This window comes from Bombus impatiens, unplaced genomic scaffold (assembly GCF_000188095.3).
Source record: "Bombus impatiens unplaced genomic scaffold, BIMP_2.2 scf_0064, whole genome shotgun sequence".
Lineage (NCBI taxonomy): Eukaryota > Metazoa > Arthropoda > Insecta > Hymenoptera > Apidae > Bombus > Bombus impatiens.
The window spans coordinates 1,754,217-1,777,322 of NT_176483.1; the positions used below are offsets into that span (position 1 = coordinate 1,754,217).

Sequence of the window (23,106 nt, forward strand, 5' to 3'; positions counted from 1 at the left end):
CGAGTTGTACTGCGGCGCAACGCACGGCAAAACCAGCATACATCGTGCCTGTGTTTATAACGCTGATGGAACTTCTAATGCACTTGGAACACCGTTTATGCGGTCGGCCATAAGTGCAGTCTACGCGGACATTTATAAAAGCGTGCGCGGTATGTGAAATTATTTATCTTCGTCGAAGCACGGATAGATTAATCGACGATGCGTTAACAGACCACGAGTCAACGACGAATATTCACGACGCATAAACAACGACGTAGAGCCCGGCGTTACGCTCTTCGAATTTAAGTCTCTCGTCCGCTATATTTTTCGTCGCCGTGCCGCGTCGTACCAACGATACGTTTTCACGGATTCGTTGATTTCAAACAAGTAACGCGTCGACGACGTTTATAAAACACGCGAGCGTAAAACTCGAGCGTAAAATTCGGAAATCCCGTTAATCATAGAAACTGGTGATAATTTCTATTAAAATGTACAATTTTGTAGAAAAATGTACAACGAACGCGAAAAGTAGATGATGTTTAATCGCTAATAAATGTCGTTCGTGAGACGATATTCGAGTTGTTAAGTATAGTACGTCCGATTTCTTGATACGTTGTAATTTTTGCAATATTATTACGACGTATGCAAGTATTTATCGGAATTGACGGTATAGATACGAGAGGAAAGATAATCGATTAGATAGGAAGAAAAATTAGCAAAATTAGGAGCATTAGAGTCGCGATTAGAAACATGAATAATCGAAGGTGCTTAAAATACGAGATGATCGAAATATGAGATTTTCAACTATTTATAACGTTCAGATTTACAAAGTGAATGTTAATGAAGATGAATTCCGAAGATGTAAATTTAGGAATGTGACCGACAAAGTGGATTCAGGACGCTCGAGCTTGTTATAGAAAATTGATTTACGTAATTCTGGAATAGACGAAATGTTCACGTTTTCAAACAACTCGTATAGGTACTTTACGGAGATGGTATGAGTGGAGATAAAAGAGTTATTGTCTAAAAGAGACGCAAGATGGTTGTGTATACGTATGTATAAGTAAATGATTTCGTTAACGTACTAGAATCGAGTCGTTAAATATTTTCGAGTAAACTCAGCGCAATAATGATATGCGACGTAAGAATTTTGTATTAATTTTTTAACCTTATTCTCTTATCTTTTTTAATTTGATTAATACTTGGATCGATAAAACTTTTTATTAGTTTTTTCTTCTATATTTACGTAATACAAATTTTTCTGCTTAATAAACGTTCTATCGTAATCCATAAAAGTTCTATCGCAGCAAATGTTAGTAACGAATTTGTTAAAATTAATTACACGACATAGAATCAACCGGTATATCTTCGTACCGCAGTGATCATTTCGAGATGTGTTTTTGTCACTTTTGTTTCTTTCTACAATAATAAAATATTGATAAAATTCGAAGTAACCATTAATAGTTTTTCGTAGATATTACAAATTATGAACATATAAAAAGTAGATTTCTATAAGCAACTAATTGATGCGAAGACGTTTCGTACGAACAAGTGACCTGGTTTCGCCCCTCTAACCTCTTCTTTCGACGTCTTCCAACTTTAATCCTTTCCATTTCTAGCTGCTTTCCTCGCTCGCTTCCCGATCTTTGACTCCTTTCGCTCTTTTTCTTTCCTCTCTCCCTCTCTCTCTCTCTCTCTTTCTCTCTCTCTCTCTTGCTCACGAAATATACCTGAGGTAGCACGGTAAAGTTAGTCCCTTTGAAATCCTTTTGAAGTGTGGGAAAACTACGCTGACGACGTCTTTTATCTTAAGCCTGCACCATGTCCAGCAACTACAAAAGTAGCTGGACGTTGAAATATTAATATTTGGAAATCGTCCGAGGATAAGGTCGCATCTCGACTATGTGCGCTTCTTTTCAAGGTTCCTACTGTAGTTTCATCCGTATGCATATGACGCGATGTGACGCGCATAAGTAGCTGGAATTTAGAATACGCGATCGTTTTTATTTTAACGAATCCAAGTAGACGTTTTCTATTCTCTTTGAACAAATAAGCGCTTAATACCGTAAATTAAATTCATTTTCATTCGAAAAGTACGCGTTCAAGTTGTGATATCTTTTTGTTATCAGCGATTCCCGTTTCGTTAAATACTATATTATAGTACTCGCGGATTTTCTTTATTCACGCAATACTTTACACGGAAATGTTTCTATTTCGCCTTACGCTGTGTGATAAATAACATTTTCTTTTCATTTGTAAAATATAACGTTGTATTTTATTTTATATTTACCGTATGTACTAGCGATAGTTCATACAGCGTATGGGTCGCTATATCGATAAACGCGATATCGATAAAATAGAGAGACACGATCGATAATCCTTTTTATAATATAATAATAGAATTCACTGCCGTCGCTTGTTCTATTATCACTGTTTCTATTTTTAGCTAATTTCAGCAAATTGATTTTCCAACTATCGATGATTAAATTATACGATGCAGAGATAAGTGTGCACCGCGTTTCTCAAATAATAGATCGACGATAAATATTTGCATTCTCGAACATCGCGCAAACGTTTCAAGCAATTAAAACGCATTGCGACGTTGATCGAGGATCGAGACAGTCGAGTAACAAAATTAAGGACGTAATACGGTGAAAAGAGGAAAGAAACGGAAACGAACGTCGTACGGAACACGTTCGTTAAGACAGAAATCGCAAGTTTACCTGCAAAAGATGCAGATCCATTCCGGAGTGCGGTGCAGCGACAGGAAATAACGCAATCCCATGGTCGAATGTGATCGGTTGTACCGGCTTGTAGGAATCGAGATCGAAATGATAGTCGTTCTCGTCACATTCTTCGGCCATGTAGGTTTGCTCGATCGCGGTCGTATGAATGCTGAGCGTGCGATGAAGCGAGCCAGTCGTCGCGTCTCTGCCTCGAGCATGTTGGTGCTACATGAAAATACGATAACTTCGTGAACATTTGCAAATATTTTGATATCATCGAGCGCGAGCTTTATGGTGTTTCGAATCGTACGTGAAACGGAAGGAACGTATAATTTTTTAAGCGAAAAGATTTGTTCCTTCTCTTCGGTCGAAACGCGACCAAAATTTGGTTCCTCGATTTAATTCTTTCCTAGAGTAACAAAATAATTCTAAATGTACGATTTAAAAAATATAATTATTTCCTTATCGTCAAGATTTCTCGCGTCCCTGGAATCGGATACAAGAGATACGCATTTTCGACTTTTTATAGGGCATCGATAACAGCGTTACGTATAATGGCATTCGAAGCGTGAAATTTATAGCACTAAAAATGCTATGAAATATTTTTCCACGTAAGATTTTATTTTACGATAGTCGTAGACTTTTCCTTTCAGAGACCTGTTTAAGCTTTCTCGATCATTCATAACCACCGAAGAACAGCTTCGAATATATTATTCGCGCGTGTATGTCTAGTAAAGCTATATAAAGATATATTAATATCGATATTGCCTCGATTAATTTGAGATTTATTTCACGGAATCCTGTTCCCACAAAAGGTAGAAGGATGAGACGGCGTACCGAGTTCGCCGCAATTATCAACGAGTATGTCGCGCCACGTGATGTCGAGGTGTCGCGTCAGATCAATGGAAAGAAAAAGACGAGCGATCGACGACTTCCGACAGATCCTCCTTTTCCATTTCAACGACGACGTGCCTAATTAAACGTTCACGTTGCGCGCCTGAATATAATTACATATTGATTTTCGCGTATAAATTGCTCCGTACAATTAGAATGTACGTATTATATCGACGATTTACCGGGAGAGTGGCACACCTAAAAAATTATGACATCTACGTAATAAGTTGTTTTCATCGAAACCGTTACAGATACAGATATCGATTAGCTGTTTTCTTTCAATTAAATGGATCGGAAGACGGCATAATTTCGATTGTAACAAATTTTATAAGTACGATACCGATATGTACGATGCCGATACAAGCGAAGCTAATATTTGCGAAAGTTTTTTGACGAATGTTTTTAATAAAAGTTCGGAAGTACGATCGAATATTTAACGAAACGATTCTTAACCTGGAATACGTTTATTTTTCAATACCTCGTGAGAAAATTATTCGTTGTTTGAATATAGAAGATAACCGTACAAGCGTTTAGCGTTCGGTGTTCGTTCGTACGAACGTCGAAGTAGCTACCGCAACTTTTATATGGACAGCAGATAATACACGAGGAAATAATAGAATCGTAATCCGCCTGCGTTCTATATCTATATATTATAATGCCTTATGAAAGATACATTTAACATTCTCTTATTTCGTACGAGTATTACGCTCCACGATCGACTAGATATCGTTGTAAGAAGATTCGATTCTTCTTTTTTTATTATACCCCGTAATAAAGCAAAAGTAAAAAATTATACGTCCGAACATTTATTTTATGAACAACGCAACGCTCGTAATAGAAAGAGATCTTAAAAAGAGACGTAACAGTACCTTAACTATAAACGTTATGTTCGCTTACAATGAACTTTTACTACAGTTTTATAGAACGAAAAAGTATTTTCACGCAAGTTACATCCACATTTAGCGCGTTTTATTCTGTATTTTCTCTAAAATATTACTTTTATGCGATGTATATTAACAACATCCACTAAACTATTATCGATCAATTGTAGCCATATCTATAGAATTTTTTCAACAACGTAATATCTTTTTTAAACGCGTGAATACGTTTATGCTTTGTGATATGAAGCTGAAAGTAAATGATCGAAAGGAGAAGATTCGTTCATTACTGATCGTTCGAAAAGAATGCTTTAGGAGATTAAAACGCCTTCAAGGTACTTGCGATCGGACATTTTCAAAAGACGATAGAATTTCATAACGTCGTAGAAGGACTGTCGCGAAACGAATTTTACCTTATGAAATTCGGCAATTTTCTCGAGAACGGAGCTTGTATCACGGACTGGAGCGTTCTCTTGCTTTTTCAAGGAACTATTCCTCGGATTCCATTCCGTGGGCGATTCGGTGCTGGTATCAATAGCAATTTTTGCCGTTTGCCCCGAAGATGACACGTTTTCGGGCTCGGCAACCTTGCTGCTGCTACGCGGCGACTCGTCGTGGTCCTTGCATTCATGCTGAGACTAAAACGAAAATCAATTCTTTACTTATACGGTTCCTTGTTACGATACTTTTTGTCAATACGATCGTGACGAAACTATAGATATTAATGTATTCAAAAATTTAACATTCGGACATTTATATCAAATTTTATAGCGTTAGTTAAGCAAAGCGTAATTTTCGACTCGTGGCCCGATTTTGTCAAAATTCAAGGCTGCTTGTATATTTTTGAAAAATGAAATACGTAGCTTTCCTATCTAAACCGAGGTACTCGGTGTTTAGATGATTTCAAAGGTCACTCGAGCTATAAATCTTTCGCTACTAAAGCGATTCTGCACATTCCTCATTGTTATCGTGCATACAGAAAAAATGACCCGAAATTATGGCGAAAAAAAACGGATCATTTCTTTTGACGTATATCGTGAAGGGCACGTTTCTAAGTTACGAGGGGTTCTGAATTTTGCAGCGGTTTTTTTGCCTCTTAATATCTGCGATCTTGTAAACCGTATTTATTTCGAAATTTCTAGCCAAACTAAACGGCAATCTGTAATTCGTAGGGACATTCGCGAGAAATACCCTCGGGTGTAAAGCAGCTCGCGATGGCTTCACTCTCAGGCGGACAAGTACCACCAGAACACTGTTCGATCTAATTCTGATTTTAAGTGGAAATTGGGTTTCGGGTAGATTGGATCGGGTTAGAATTTCTTCGAGGGTTTACTTTGTAGCAAAAGCCTCGGAAGTCTCGAGATTAAGGTCACAGAGATGAAAATTTCTTTTTCTCGGCATATTATTTTTAGAATATTTCAAAATTCAAAGCGCGCGTTACGTCGAAATATATCCTTTACGATGTATGCGAAAAGAAAAACGATCCATGCTGCGTAAGCGTTTATCAACTTTAACCGAAACTAATTCCATTCTTGTCTTCGATTATTTCTACCTTATTTGTACGATACTATTTATAATATTTTTTATCCTATACTATACTACACTATAGTCGCTAGTAAATCGTACGAACGTCAGTCGTTGTAATAAAAATAGATAAATGTAAAAAAAATGTAAAGGTACGTACATAATTTGTTATGAACGGGTGTTTCAGAGATCAACGATTAATCTTTGTGGATATATTTTTCCTGTTTGCCCGCCACATTCTATATATTACATTTTTATCGAATAAAGACATTTTAGAAAAAACGAGTATAAAATTTGGATTTTTATGTTCAGCCAAACAATGCAAATGGTTGGTCCGAGTAATAAGTAATAGAAAGTAGTAGAAAAAAAGGTAATCTTCAAATTATAAACACGAATATATTCGCACGAATCTTATCGATTTTAGTAATTACGTAATATTCGTTTCAATTTACTTCTGCATGATATCAAGTATGAGCGTTTGAGCGTGTTTCTTTTATCACTAAATATTAGAGGATAACGAATCAATTAATAAAAGTTTTCTTTTAAATCGACGTCGAACTATTCTTTAGATCAAAAATTTTATTTTATATATATCGGGTATATCAACGTTAATCCGTTGCGTACTATGATATTTTATACTTATGTGTATGATATCTAAAATTTATATTTCCTTCCTACTTTACACGTCGTTCCTAAACTGAAAATTCGCAACTACTCGAAATAGTACAAGGCATCGTTAAATTGAAAAATCTTGCGTGGAATAACAGACACGCTAATCGACACGAGGCAGGAATTTATTATGTATGTTAGTTATTTTTAATTCGGTGTGCAACTGTTTGAAGCTGTAAATCTATATGGATTAATAATATCTTCGCGGTAATTCAAGAGCGTTATTTTTGCATAGTTACACCTGTAGATATCGTGTGCCAAATGTCCATCAAAATTTCATCAATTTGACCCATTAAAGTGCACTGTTCTATTAGTAGGAGACAGCGCCTTCCTATGGCCGTTTGCACTTTGAATATCGGCAAAGGTATTTGTTGAACGAATAGCGTGGCGAATTCTCTTCGGGAGCAATTTTAACAGAATTTCAACGAACCGTCGTGCAAGCGCTATCGTCGTTTTTCTTAATGTATGGATTTGGGTAACGTAATCGGAGGATTGACATTTTTTTACGTAAAAACGATACAAAGGTCTAAAACACGTACGATTTGCGTTCTAGCCAGAAACCGATAAAATACATATTTAGTGCCTGTTCTATTTTGAATTTGTGGCGACACTCGACGGCACAAATACCACTCACCACTCGACACTAACTAGTGTCGGACGACGGCAGCGCAGTGGTTAGCGCGCGCCTTAGGTTACGAACGTTCGGGTTCAAAATCTCATAGCTATGTCCTCGATTCGCTCCAAGTACCGAGGCTCGAGACATCATCATCCAGGAGGGCGGTGGATTTTTCTTCATCGTCCGTGAGGCCCGCGGCCGTGAGCTGTCTTTCCAGTAAGGAAAACCACAGCACAGCACTATATCTTCTGGGACGGGCATTATTGGGGGCACGCGGACTACTCGACTGGCCGTAAATGTTTTGTTATTGTTTGCCATTTCGACCGTGCGCTGGGAATCGCGATAATCGAAGTTTCACTATAACTTGGCACTATAACGCGATCACCTTCTTTTCACTGAAGATCACGTCGGGGTCACCAATTTGAGGCGGAGAATATCGTCGTGATAATCGCAGTTGCTGGCTGTAGTGCTCCGCTGGCCGTAGAGGCCCGGATAGGTTCTGCTGCGGGGGTACTGCTGTATTTTCTTCTTATTTGAGAATCGTGGAAGAAAAATCGGACCACGGGTGCCGAGATTTGAACCCGTGATCCCGAACGTTCGTAACCTAAGGCGTTAACCACTGCGCTGCCGTCGTCCGACGCTAGTTAATGTCGAGCGGTGGTATTTGCAGTGTCGAGTGCCGTCACAAATTAAAAGCTCCCTGAATTTTATTTCAACGTAACGCGTTTTCGTTTCGTCCATTGCAAAATCGATGAATCGTAGATACAGTTTTCATAGAAATTCTTTGATATTAAACGTTTTGTTGTAATTTTACTTCGTGAATATTTATTTGCACTGAACGATGAACATTGCCAAACTTTGCGCAACTACAACGTTCCAAATATACACGAGTAGAGTTAAAAAAGCCTATTGCAAAAAAAGATTCTTTCGACGAGATTTTATTACTAATTTCAATAAATACCGCGACTCTTTCTGGCCCTTTTGCGCAATAATTTATTAACCGATAATACGAGTAAGTTGATAATTTAATAGTCGTAGGTTAAAGATATCTCTTTTACAATTTTACAATTTTTACATTGGACAGAATAGTCAAATTTTTCTATAACATTTGGAATCTCGTACGACGATTGATTCGACTGTACAAGATGCTGTTGATCGTATTTTAACCGTTGAAACGTTAAGGGCCTGTCATAGACTATCAGCCTCAACAGTGACAAGGTGATTACGATAATTCACTAGAATAATGCAAACTCGATCGAGCGTTAGACGAACTATCGACAATGATCGAAGAGAAACACCGGGTTTTGACCAATCGCAGAAAGTTCGTCCTGACAATCGCGACAATACCAGATGGCACATCTCTATGCAAACGCAAAAAGATATCTACGAACTGAATTGTATTGTTTCGAAGCGTTCTCCATGTTCGCCGCACACATATACGCAGTACGTAGATGCATCAGATATTTATTTATTTTACGCATTGTAAAACAGTTTAAATGGAAAGAAATTCTGAACTATCGAGAGTTTGAAAAATCAACGCGCGTTCATTTTTTGGACGGAAATCAAATGCTTTTTAGATCGCTGACAAAATGACCGATGACGGTTATTGGAAATAACGGAAAATCATATCGATAACTCGATAAATTATTCGTAATACGATAGAAGCTATTCCTCTGTAAAAAAAAGCAATCCATTTCATTCTCAAACCTTTGCACTCACCGAAGAAGAAGTACTCCGAATATATTTGATAGCATCTGTCGTATAAAAAAACATTTACGAGAGAATGAAAATTGATTACAATACACGAAAGGATGGTTGACCGTGAAGTGTGATTGATGCGTTTGTGTATTATGGACACTACGTAGCAAACAGAAATAAAAGGATATAAACGAAGAAAAAGGATATTTCACGAATTTCACGAGCCAATCGAGAAATAATCTCGTCGTGACGATTTAGGATAACGTGATGGAGAATGCCTACGTTTATAACGTGTTACTTCTTCTATTTTATTTGTAGATTAATTCAATTTTGGTAATCGCGTTACAAATTCTCGGTGTATTTGAAACAGAAAAGAATTGAACAAAGCAGAGCTCTGTATTAAAAATCTAAATTCACTATATTTCGCTTTCTCTTATAATCGTAAAATAAGTGTAGTAGCGGCAGTAAAATGAAGGTTCTCACGAAGTAGAAGAAGATATCGCGGAAACCTTAAAAGTAGCTTCACCTAGATTGTATGGGAATGACGTCTGCAATTTCAAACTTATTTTGGAAAAGTAATGGAATCGTGTTCGACTCGAGAAGCAGGCGATTTTGCTCGAAAACGTATTCTACGAATTTCTTATGGCGTAAGAGTCGAAAAATACCACGAGTAAATGTAATACGAGTTTCTGAAATTAGCTCGGTCGCATAGGATACTATTCTATGCGATGAAATCCTTCTGGAAAGCTCGTAATATTTGCAAGATGTTTATGCGTCGAAGCGTAACATCGAATATCGATACGACTAGAAGTATACCGTAAAAACGTGTCTGAAATTTACATCTAAATAAAAAAAAAATATTTTTTTGCAAGCATAAAGATACGAAGAAAAAGGAAGCAAAGAAAAAGCAGAAAAGAAATTAAAGCACGGTAAACAACGTGATCGAACGTTATCGACAAAAACCTTAACAAGGCTGGAAATTGTCAGCAGCATTATGGAACGTATACTTCGTGTTCTTGAAATATCTGCTAACTGCTACTAGACCCTTTAGATTTACAGCTTTTGCTCGGCACCGTTCCGAGGTGACAAACCTCTTTGTCGAAAGAATTAAGGCCGTTGAAACTGAAAATCCAGCATCTTGGGCTTGGTTGCTGTCACGATCAATTTTACGATGTTTACGTAACAATAAGAAAATATATGTACGTATCTTGTTAAGATAAACGAAACTTTCCCTAACACTGTGAAAAAGTTGTCACCTGCTAAATTAATTTTTATGCTAACAAACTTTATATTTCATCTAGAGCGAGTCATTTTATTTACGTATTTTGTAATATATTCGAAACAGCAATCTATATTCCCTTTTTATTAAATTATTCTCCCGCTACGAGAATTCTAATACATCATAGATCTTTTACGCGTCATAGCGTTACTTTTTTCTTTTCTATTTTTATTTCTCTTCCGCGTAACGAGTTTGAAATTAATTATTACATAACTTATAACGCGTACAAAATTCATAACATTTTTATCAAAGGGTTCCCCACGATATCCAACGGCGCGGGGTTGTATAAAATTGAAAGTTGATATCGATAAGAGACTCGTTACGCGTATAATCGCAATTGTACCAGCGATTTTACTATTTATCAAAGTTGAGAGTTTACCATCGTATCTGTGTACGTAGAACATTACGTAATTTTGATTAACATCGAATGACATCTTATTCGGTAATCGCCAATTACAATACGATCGACGTTTTGACAACTGTTTTGCAACAAAATCGTAGATTGTGTCATCTTCTGTTATTTCGCAAGGTTAGATAACAGCGAGAAATATTCGTTTTACGAGATCTAAAGAAAATCTCGCTGCATAACTTGGGAATATCGACTACAACAGACGCTTGTTAAACTCTAGTCACACTGGTTATTGTTGTTCCACCGGTTCCATCGTAATCTGGAACAAGACTTGTTCGCTCGGTGTTCTAAGACTAATTCGGTTGGTGATCAGAACTAAACTGACTATCTTTAGAAACAACGAAGTTTCGCAAGGGAAGGATCGATACGGATACTGGAAATTGTCGAATCTTCTAAGATAAAGCTTACAGTTTAAGCTTACAGTTTAAACATAATCGTTTAACATAATCGTTTAAGATTACATACGAAAAGTGTTCGTAATATTCTATTCGTAATATCGTTACGAATTTTCCAGACGAATATACGTACAATAGTAGAGATCACAAAATACGAGTCTCGCGTGACTAACCGAAGCGAGTTATCCATAATGATTAATTACACGATGACCACGACTCTATTTATCAACCTTAATCTACGGAGAATAGACGTAAAAATACTATACCACAAAAATTAGACGTCCACCTTGGAATAATTTCGAGATACTGAGAAAAAAATTAGAAAAAAGAAAAAAAAAAGAATAAATTTGCATTCAAATTGAGATACGTATAGTACAGCGCTTGGTGTGTAGTGCCGAGTCTCTTCTCGTGAAAATCAAAAAAGTTCACTTTTGTATAGGTGGTTTATGACGACAGGGCTATTAATTTCCCAAGTACTTTTTAATCGAAGAAAAGTTCAGTAATGAAACTGTGGTAAAACATGCCTTTACAGACTTCCTTACATCTAAGAGTACAGAGTTTTTTTTAATAAAGGTATAATTTTATTTTACATCGGTGAAAGTATATCGAACGATATTTTCGCTAATTCAAAATTATTACGAATCGATTAAAAAATTGTTTTAAGCAAAAGAATATCTTACTTTTCCTTTCGTCCCTTTTTAAAACCATTTTTAATATTTACATAATCAGAATTTTCAACGTTTACGAAGCTTCGTTCATATTCCAGCTTACACGTTTAAATTAAAATGTTATGTCATAAAAGATCGCGTAACGGATATATAGCCGTTTCAGACGTTGTAATGTCCCGCAAATTATTTTTATTACAGTAGTACGGAAACTTTATAATAATTTCGATAGATGTAATAATACGTAATAACGATAAGTAATGCGTAATAAATGTAATTACGCGACTATAGAGGGCGACATGTATATTGGTATTTTAGAACACGGAGACACTTGTAATATACTCTCGTTAATTATTAGTTATTAAAAGCGATATATCATTTTGGGTTTGCACGATTACGGTGGTCCAGTGGTTTCAACTTACAATTAGTACGTAAATGTAGCTACGAGAATGCAACGATAGTATTTGTATTAAATTTGTATTACTCGTATATTTGTATCCTGTAAGAAACAATCTCCGCCAATCCTAGTTCTTGCTATCGTCAGAGTCGATAATATTATTTCTCTTTAATACGATCTATTACGACACAATCTGTTCTCGAGTTCGATAGCTGACGATTAGTCGTAGCTCGAGACGAACCTAAACGTCACGATCACGCGCGTCACCATCTCCTTCCGAAGGTCTTTTCTAAAACGTTTCAGTCATTTTTCTTACCTACACCGGGGAAAAAGAATCGCTCGCTCACGAAAGAGGTCTACGTCCTCGTAATAGCGAGTGTGCCGTGACCGAGCTTTATTTCGCTAGACCTAAGAAAAAGAACATTACGAACATGGCAGTGGTTCGAATTAGACGGTACGTCCAACTGTCAAAAGATACGCACGTTTCCACCGTACTCTCGTAGAAAGAAGACTAAAAAGGAAACACCCCACTGACCTCACCGAAGAAATAATATAGTCAAACTTATTTGGCGATCAAACTAGAAAAATCGATCGAATGTCCAACTGGACCAATTGTAAAGTACAAATTAAATAATAACAAAAAACAAAAAAAGAAATTTCCACCGTACACGGATCGAAAGAGCCCCAGTCATCGTTCTAACGTAAAATGGGAAGGTTTTTATCGTTAGACGAAATTATCAGCGTTGCGTTTAACCACTTTACGGCTTCGTGCACGGCGCCAGCGAAATCTTGCTAAATCACTTTCACGCAAAGAGTGCTACGAGCTTTCGGCATTCGTCGTGTGTACATGCATGTACCTTATGTACATGCGGCTATCGAGTCGTTTCACTCGTATTTATGTAGTATGCGAATCATAATATCGCGCAACCGGCGTATTTGCACGGAGTTTGAGAAATTCTTGCCTATTGGTTATACGAAGCAGTCGGTTATGTCGGGTTTATCATCTTTTAAACGATACGTACTTAATTTCACGAGTTATTGCTCGATGCGTTCGCGTACTTGGAAATAAAGTCAGCGTATCAAGATTTCCGATATCCTTTATGAACCATCGTAAATTAAACGAATTACGTTTTTCATATTTTTTCATTTCTGCGATGAAAGATCCGACAATCTCGTCAGCTATACTTCGCTAGCCTGTTACCGTTTCTTCGCCTTGTTATTTTTCCCTGTTCTCGAATAATCGTATAATAAATTTTCCGAACATTTTATATATTTCTCCAACGAAAAATTCGACGAATTCGTAACTCTAAAATCTCGTATAATAAGTTTTTCGAAACAGAGTATATCCGTAGGTGAACTGGGTCGTTGTTGACGATTCGAGCGAAGCTGGGAATTTTCACAGACTTTTCTCCGAACTTTTATTTTTATTGAAAAAAGTTTCAAACATTTGATTTAACGGACGGCCGTATGATGTAGCAAAGGCCTCGACGGGTATCCTAGAATTTGTTCACATTTTTTTGGAATTCTAAGATCGTAAAAATCTGAGGATTCGGCATAAATGAGTTTGCTCGCAGCGTTTGAGAATTGAATTAATATTTGATATCGATTTATAATCGTTCATTTTCAAGTATTTGACGTAATATAGCGGTACACGAAAAATAGATATTGTTGCAATTTGTAGAACTCGTGTCAACAACTATTTTCGTATAAATTAAAAAATTATAGCTATCTATCTAAAAATCATACAAAAACTGTGACATTTAAAATATCTATTCAGATCTATCACATCGCGTGTTAAAAATAACGAAACTTTTACTTTTCTCGCAAATTCTCATAATCTACCACGTACGGGAAAAGCACCAACTAAGTGCACGTTATACACATTAAGCTACGTTTTAGTGTTTTTTCTAAGACATTCCAGATATTTATTAGAGTTTCATACTCTTCGTAATGGTTTTACTAATTTTACGGGATTATAACTAATTTTAATCGCTTTACTGGCTTTTTTGCTTTTAGATACTATTTATTATCGTCGTTAGCTTGTAACTTATTAATAAGCGTTCTATAAAAAGGGTGATATTCGAGCCCAGTTAGAAACTCGTACAAGTACGAATAACACAACTCGAGATAAAAATTTCAAATTAATCGAAATAAAATGTGTAATGGATGCTGGCTAAGACGGCCAAATATAGTTACGTTCGTATCGCTGTATTCGTTACTTATCCTTTCAGTGAAACTATCTCGCTGGCATTTGCTTTTTCTCTTCGATACACACGCACTAAAATTCAATACGCTAAAATGTAAGATCAGCTGTTCGAAAAGCCAATATGTTTATCACTCGGTTAAGCAATAATTTGGTAAAGTAGAATTTTGCGTATGTGCAACCTTGCACATTTCTATTGTACAACAACGTTTCACCGGTGAAATTACCGGTTGCGAATACGTAGTTATCGTTCATAAGGCAGTTGTTATTTTTACATTTTCGTGCTTCCTCGTATCATTATACAAAGTGAAGTGATTTCGTATGCAAAAATAAATGGAAAATGTCAGGCAAAAGTTTTTAATACGAAGCTTTGTCTCCGAGGAAATTGAATTCGAAAATCCTGCGAGAGCACGTGCATTTCACTGGCAGGTAAAATCCGAAAATTTCCATTTTGACGAAGCTTTGTACGTAGACAGAAAATGGAATGATGAAATCAATCCATCGTATTATGCTTCCTATACATATGTATATTATTATAAAACTTTGTTGATGGAAAATACCTCTGTATAAAATGCATGTACGTCGTTGACTCAATCGCGTAAACAATCTTTACGTATTTATACCATATATTACAAAATGCAAGTCAAAATAAGAACCGCGTAAACCTTTTACGTACAACGAAGACTTTTACGTTTTCCCGTTAAATGTTTGTATATAAAATAGCAAAAGAATCCATATTGTATTTGTTTATTTTAAACTTACAGTATTTCGACAAAGCGCGAGAAATTAAATACTTTTTTATTTTAATTCTTAATTTACCTCGGATAAATAATAATATAATGGTAGTCAATAAGATTACACGTAGAAAATTAACTACGCCCTGGATAAACTCGGTTTTTATCGAGTTCTCCAATTGGATAATGTTCCTTCTAAAAATAAATTTCGACTGGTAAGTAGAGTTCTTAACGTACGAAATTTTTACGGTATCATCTGGCATATCGTTATAATCGTTTGCTCGCAAATTATCGCTTGCGTTACTTTCCTTATCGATATTATAATTAACGATAGTAGACCTCTGTTTCGCTTATCGTTTAATCGCGTTATCTGTTATATTTCTATATAGATCTTTTACCGAATATTGTCAGGCAACGTTGCCTGACAATAAGTTATCAATTTATGACACATTCGAATATTTTTCCTCGTGACTTCGATTAATACTTTATTATCTAACTCTCCTTTCTCTCTTTCTTTTATCATGTACCAAAGTACAGCTTCTATTCCTTATGCAAGATAAATCGGCTGCATAAATCCATTCTAAATAATCATACGCATAAATCTATAAATATAGATAGCTCGTGCTTAACGCATATAAACGTACAGTTGTGATATCTTCTCAAAACACTTTATTTATGAAAATAAATTACAGTATAGATATACATATACGAAATTACAGAATTAGATGACGCGATATAATAACGGTATAATAATTTCACTTTATATTTTCTTATAAATAAACAATTATCGTTTAGTTACTAGGGCGTTCGACAAAGATGGCGTAGACATTAGTAAAATACGTAAAAATAGTAGGATACAAGTCACGCTTAATTATGCGAATATCGTTTGTTAAAATATTCAAAGAAGCCGTGAGACTAAACCATGTTCTGGATCTTTCAAACCGACGATCATTAGCGACAAGAGCAAGTAGTTTCCGCCGGCCTACAACCATCGTTGCTGCTGGAGGCCGATAGAAACCCCTAACCTTATCGCTATACGTTTCCTCTTCCCTCTTCCCTTTTTTCTCTTTCTCCATTATTTCATCCTCGTAACAGATACAATCACAATAGAAATTCAGCTTCATATTTGTGCAAAATCCGATAATTAAGGCACGAATTAAAAACGTAAGGGGCATTGCACACAAACGTACGAATATTAAATACTTTAATAAGCGATCGATGCTCGTCGAATTCCGCGAACTTGCCTTTTATCTGTGACAACGTTGACCTATGAAAATTATCGTACAAGAGTACGGTGGAAAAATAACGAAAAGATATGTTTCTGAGATTTATAATTGGATATAATTAAATTCGAGATAATTAAGATATGATTAAATTTGATCTTGAAAATGCCTGGAATTAAAGCATCGAACTATATCGTATAATTAGAAACAGCATCGATGGATAATAATACGGAAATTCCTGGATCTTTTCGTTTACTCTGTTATTCCGATCATCGCGCAGCAACCTCTGAGCTTTCCAAATACTTTCGCCAAACGAATGAAACCGTACAGTATAAAGACCGTTATGTCGCCTCCTTTCAATCAACTCACGAAAAGGACCAAGAGCCCCACAATAGAGTCAAAGTAATATCCCTGGTATTGCTCGGTCGTTTGTAAGACTTCCCTTGAACGGTTCTTTGACACACAAGATACCTAAGATTGGTTTACGCTCACACACAGTTAAGATTCGGTAGTTCTCGTTCGTCTTTCAACGATTCCGATGGAACCGAAACTTGTACGGTTAATTAAAAAGTCGCGTAATTACGCATACGTCGTACATAAATATAGGGGCCACGGAGGCAATTAAAAATTTTCTATAAATTACGTTCGATCGTTCGTGTAAAATAAATCTTATTTGTTTATTATCGTTATCGTTATTGCTTACTGTATCGTTTAACTCGATGTCGTTCGTTAAATCGTCGAGACGGAAATATACAACGACAGACTTTTAAAGACGTAATTAACGAAGAACGGAAAGAGAAGAATTTGCTAATCGTGTTGCTCGATCTAAATTTAAACTGGAATCTTCTGTTTCTAGGACGACTGATATATATCATTGTAACTGTGTCTAGTTGATTCGTGGATTTTCTTCCCTAAATTTCATTTGTGGAACTCGTATCTTTAGAAAAATCAACATTCTACGTTGAACGTTTCGTTCTATTCGCTTTAACTTTTGTTCCGCAATAAATCGTTTGCGCGTAAGCTTAACACTCAGAACCGACACAATTAAAATACGTACAGCGAACTTTTTTCTTTCTTTGCCAACGTACGAGAAAGCGTAAAGTACGATTATAACGTATGTAATTCACGACACGATTATTTACAAATATAAGAACTAATCGGAAATTACTTATACGTAAAAGTTATCTATGCACGTCGTGGCACCTTGAGCGTCACCGTTGATAAGTAGAACGAACAGACACTCGTTACTCGGAAACGAAATTAATAGGTTAAAATACGAAGCGTGTAATTGGTTCTAAACTAATACGGTCGCGTCGACAACGCAGCTGTAATGTATAGTAACGGTTAATAAATAAATAGTAATGATTAACGAATATGTCACTCGTAACGTATTTTTAAGAGTATTTTTAGCGCGCGTTCCAAGGATTATTCGGATATTTTTAAATCGTCCAATCGTTTATCGTACATCATACGCGATTGTTCGCTGAATTTCTTGTGGCTTGATCGAATTATCACCGCCTATGAGCCAATTTGCTGGTAGATTTGCAGTTACGGATGAATACTTTGCTGCACGGCAATTATATGCTAGAATTATTCGTACATCGAAGACTTTATGGTTGAGGCGTGCTGGATTTCGTTGCAGCGATTCCGAATAACCTGACCGCACGAGAACGAAATGCGTTTAACGACGCATTTTTATTTTTATTCCTCGCCGTTACTCCTGCCAATTCATTCCAAACTCGCGATATTTCATTCAGCCAATATATATCATTGTTATTAACTATTTTATATTTCGGAGTAACCGTCATATTTTATTTATAAACGATCGGAGAGCTTTAGCGCGAAAAACCAATTCACAGGCATCAAATTGAAGCGAAACGGGGAAAACGATAATAACTTTTTTTTTTATCGATTATCAATTTCGTTTTAAACGAGAAGAACGTATCGGTAGATAATAATATGTTTTATTGCTTTTGATGTATTTCGGAACTCAAACCGTTCGATATTTTCACGATTATGCGTAATATCGTGATTAACGTTAACTCGCGATTAGTTTTAGCGTGTTATAAATTATCAAATAAAAAGAAAATCCGATATTGCGTATATACGATACTGTAGGAATGTGACAAAGCACCCTATTCTAATTGTCTGTAATTTAATTTTACCGTATTCTACGTAAAGAGACAGAGAAATAGAAAGAGACAGATCGTTAGCTAACCAGGTAGACGGATAGATCAGACTAGCTGTAAAATACGAATAGAAAATTATTATTCGCGGTAAGATCGATAAACCAACGTTTAAACGAAACAAGCTAAATCACGCGTTAAAATAAATCGCGCGTGAACGGGATATTACGATATTTCAGCCGGCACTTTCGCTTTCTTTTCTGATAATCATCGTTGAATCGTCGAGCGAGAATTCAAGGAATATCGCAAAGAGACGGTGGAGAATCGATCACGCACGCGGTCTTTGCTTTAGACGCTAGTAGCTCATATCGGTGTTTCTTGCTTTAAAGTGGTCAAACGAAAGGAAAGGGTTGGTAATTTGAGTAGCTCTGTGGTATCTCCGGGCAACCTTTGGCCTCGTTCGCTGCTCGTATTCCATGGTTCGACGCTTTCGGCGGAGGTCGGGGGATGTACGGATTTTATCGAGGAACTTGCTTGGCCAGATGCCAAATCGTACGTGTAAGTTCGCCGTGAAATCATCCGATCTCACAGTTCGTCTCTTTTCTTTTCGCGTACTTGCGTCGTTCGACGCGTTCGAACAAGTATGATAGGAAAACGGTGACCGATCCGGCACATCGACGTTCGTTATCTACCTCGATGCGACAAAATCGTTAAGAAATCATCGGCTTTCAGAAACGCGACACAAATCGCTTGGAACAGAGCGTTTTACCGCGTATCGGAATTATATGGCCGAAAGATATATCCGAAGATAAATGCCTCGGAAGACTATACAATTTGGCTGAATACAGATATCGCGTGATATCGAGCTTAGAATTGATTTAGGCTGAAACACAGTTTGATCTGGAACCGAATCGGAACTGAGATGGAACTGAGTTTCAATTGGAACAGAATCGAGCTAGAACCAATAGCGAACTGCTATTGGATCGGTGCTGAATCGATATTGCGCCGATACTCATCTGTTTGGGAAAATGTATTGGGATTTAAAGACCTTTTTTCGTTGCACACGAAAAGGATAAGTCAGAAAGATACTCGAAGATCGGATTTTCTCATCGAGCGAGTCAAGTTTCGATCGGGGCACGCGTACGAATTTGATTAAAAACCACTTATAGCAATGTCGAATATTGCTTTGGCCAGACATCGTTTTTACTCGCAAGTACTTTCTTTGTGCGTAATTTGGCTTAAGATATTTGATTTGTTCGAGACGAGCGGTCTTCTTTGACGAGTAGTCCTTTGGCTGGTATAAATCTAGAAATTGTTTGCTAAAAGTTCACCGCAATCGTATTTTTTGGTATGTCGTCCAAACTTATACCGTACCGTTCGTTGTACTAAAAGCACATCAAAACGCATTGTACGTTCGTATTTCCTTACAAAATAACAATATCGTTTCTTTATTTACTCGCGTTAAAAATGTTACAACATTTTACTTTTTATATTATATATGAAGCAGAATCGCACGTACGTGTATTGCATATGTGCCTTACGCGATAGATTTTATAAAGTGCAAAATCCGACAATTACCGAGCGAACGCGCTTTCCGTGTTTTTAAATGTAGGTCAGATATCGAATATCGGAAAAACGCATTCGAATGAAAAATTTGCTCACTCTGTTGTCTATTTCGGTATTTATATTTTGTGGGCGATACCTATTTCCGATGTTAAAGATATTAAAGGAAAGACACTCACCGGTGACCTCGATCGTTTAATTGGCGTCAAGGTAATCGATGGAAAAACGAAACCTTCGAAATTTTCGAACCACGATATTCCTCCTAATTTTCGTTATTTCCTTCTATTTTTATCTCTCCATCGTTTCAGCCGTGTTGTACACGCGACAGATTTTCGCGAATTTTCTATTTTGCTCTTTCGGTTTCCGTGTTTACGCGAAACGAACTCAAGTGGTTCGTTAATATCCGATCGTGCCGAGATCCTAGTTTATATCCATACGAGTGAAAAACTTCCTTCACCGAATTTTCCAAGGGGAAACTTATTAATAGAAAGCAAATGAAACACGTACGGCACATATGCAATTATCTCTTCTAATCGAAGCACAAAGCTCGATTATGTAATCAGAAATCTTTATTGCTGCGTAAGTTCTCGAAATAGAACGGAAATAGAGGAATTATACCGTGGAGACGGAAATATCTGTTACAAAGCACTAGGTTGGAAAATTTGTAATCCGACGAAGCAAATAACAAATAAACTAGAAATTTTATCCCGATGTATACCGATCTATATCGCAATTTTTATTGGAAATGTTCGTAATACATTTCGATATTCGGATATACTTCGATACTTAGGAATCCACGAACCTTTCGATCAACGCGTACCAGTTACACCTTCTTTCTCGTCGTACAACGACGCGCAAAGAGAACGAGCGAGCTTATTTTTGCGGAAGCTGTGCGAGAGCAAGTAACGTATATGTACGGGTCATCGGACTTAAATCGATGGTTAGCGCAAAGCTTAATTCGCGAAGGTAGCAGCGTATGACGCGATATAATAGGAGCCGAACGAGGCTCTGTCTTGGCTTCGAAACTCCACTTTATCGTTAGAATTAGCGTAACGTTTTATGCAAAAGTTTCAAGGTCCGTCTCGTCTCTCGTCCTTTTCATGGTGGCAGCAGCAATTTGCTCGGCGGCTTGTGGTAATTACAGAGGAATAAAATTTAATGGGTTACCTTGGACTCGAATGCGATGACTTCCCGCAATTCCCGCAAAAAAGCTCCAAAGAACGGCACCACTGGACACTCTGGCATTGCCAAGGAGCGAGCAAGCGCGAGCTCATACTCGGGAGACAAAAGGGCGGAGGATAGATTTTCCAAAACTGGTACTGGGTCGTTCACACTTTGCCAAAAGGGCTTTAGCTTGTGGCACCTGTAAGAAAGCGTTTCGTGTTCCATTATAAAACTGAAATCAGATACGTACAATCCGTTTATAAATATATAGATACGGAAGCAGACAAAAAGAGAGGAAAAGCCTGCATACCCTGTATAACAGTCGATCGCTGATATCGCCTTTCGAGAGTTTTCATCGAGTATCGCGCGAGTTTCGCGACGTAGTAGGCGGTCTATCTACTAAAATTTCAATTATTCGCTTAATCGCATAGTTTCCGAAAGTAAAACTCAAGTGCGAGCATATAACGCGAGGTAAATTATAAGTATACGACCGCATCGAGGACAATGGTGGTGTCTAGGACGATGGTCGAGCAGCAGCAGCAGCAGCAGCTTTTATCTTCTTTTCGTTCGCGGTTACGAAGGTTGGTGGCTTTACGATGTCGCCAATAAAAGCTAGTTTATTTTTTCATTCGCTCTTTCAAAGCGACCACGAGAGCACGATTCGATGGCACAGCTTGTCCCTTTGGTTATAAATTTGTATTAAAGCTCGAGATTTTTGACAACGGGAGAAAGTCGTAGCTGAATTTACGTGCATCTGGCAATGATTTAATTCTTTGCGCTATGTCGTCGCTGATGTAACGATACTTTTTCATTTTTTCCTCGTCTCGTTAACTTATAACTCACCTTTGTCCTGACGTTTCGTTCGACCAACAAAGCAAACTAGTAGCAAGTAATTTAATTAAAAAGTTGCTTCGAACGTGTACGTAGCTATATACACACGCGTTTCGTATTTTACATTTTTCAACATGAATATAACCGTAAGATAGCGTCTATGAGATTTCAACGGTGTTTGTTTTTACGACAGTTCTGTAAATATTCGCCGTGAGGCATCATATATATATACAAGTACTCTTGTACATCAAACTCAAGCACTACTATTGCTACTAGCTTTTAAACGAAGCGCCGTATTTCACAACATGTACCATTCTTCTTTTATTTTTTTAACGTCTCGTGCACTTTACCATAGCGTCTATTGTCTACGTAACGAACTGACCATCGTCGTGCCGGTTATGAATCGATTCTCATTTCCCAAATAACCGAAAGCCTTCGGTCGTACACGATAATTACAAACGTATTCGCTACGAATAATGGCAAAAATTTATTTCTATAAATGATAAAACCTTCTCTGTTTTTCCTTGAAAAATACATATGCCTCGTGTAAAATATGCAAATTTTTTTTAACGCGAATATAGTTTCTTCTCGTAATTGCTTTCACGCAGAATACGCATTTTCTAGGATGAGAGGGCAGTTTACGTTTCTCTATCGAAACCACAAATTTTTACGTTACTTTTGCGAAACGTAGATAATAAATAGATTTCTCAACGTTTCCCTAACTTCGATTTATACGTGACGATAAATTCGCGGATTAAGCATCATACCAATATCTACGCCGACTGAGAAGTAAGAATAACACATCGGACAAGAGTCCGTTTGATTTCGAATAGAAGCGAGGAAAGAGACAAAATAGTAGACGCAAAGACGATAGAAAAATAAAGTGGAAAGAAGTATCGAGAAAGGAGAAAGTCCATTTACAGTCGCGCGAGTTCGAATGCCATATGCGAAAGTATTCCGACATCGCGTAAGACCGAAGGAAGGATCTTCGAAGGTGGAAAGACGAAACAGCGGACTATCAACGACGAATCAAAGTTTACGAAAAGAAGGACGAACCAGGGAATTTTACAAAAAGGACGTGTATCGTCGCGAGTGAAACGTTAGCCGAAGAGGTTTTCCAAGGTCGACGAAAC

At 37.1% G+C, this 23,106-nt stretch overlaps 1 protein-coding gene across 5 annotated transcripts in view; it reads right to left on the reverse strand.

The window, feature by feature from the left end:
* Positions 1-23,106, reverse strand: part of LOC100744997 (1-phosphatidylinositol 4,5-bisphosphate phosphodiesterase epsilon-1) — a 128,171-nt gene that overhangs the window by 15,716 nt on the left and 89,349 nt on the right. For all 5 annotated transcript variants that reach the window (XM_012394014.3, XM_024372367.2, XM_012394013.3 and 2 more), the window contains 3 exons: positions 21,146-21,341; positions 4,891-5,115; positions 2,703-2,930 (listed from right to left, as the gene is read on the reverse strand). In XM_012394014.3, the coding sequence (XP_012249437.1) occupies positions 2,703-2,930; positions 4,891-5,115; positions 21,146-21,341 (649 nt within the window). The remainder of the gene's footprint in view (positions 1-2,702; positions 2,931-4,890; positions 5,116-21,145; positions 21,342-23,106) is intronic.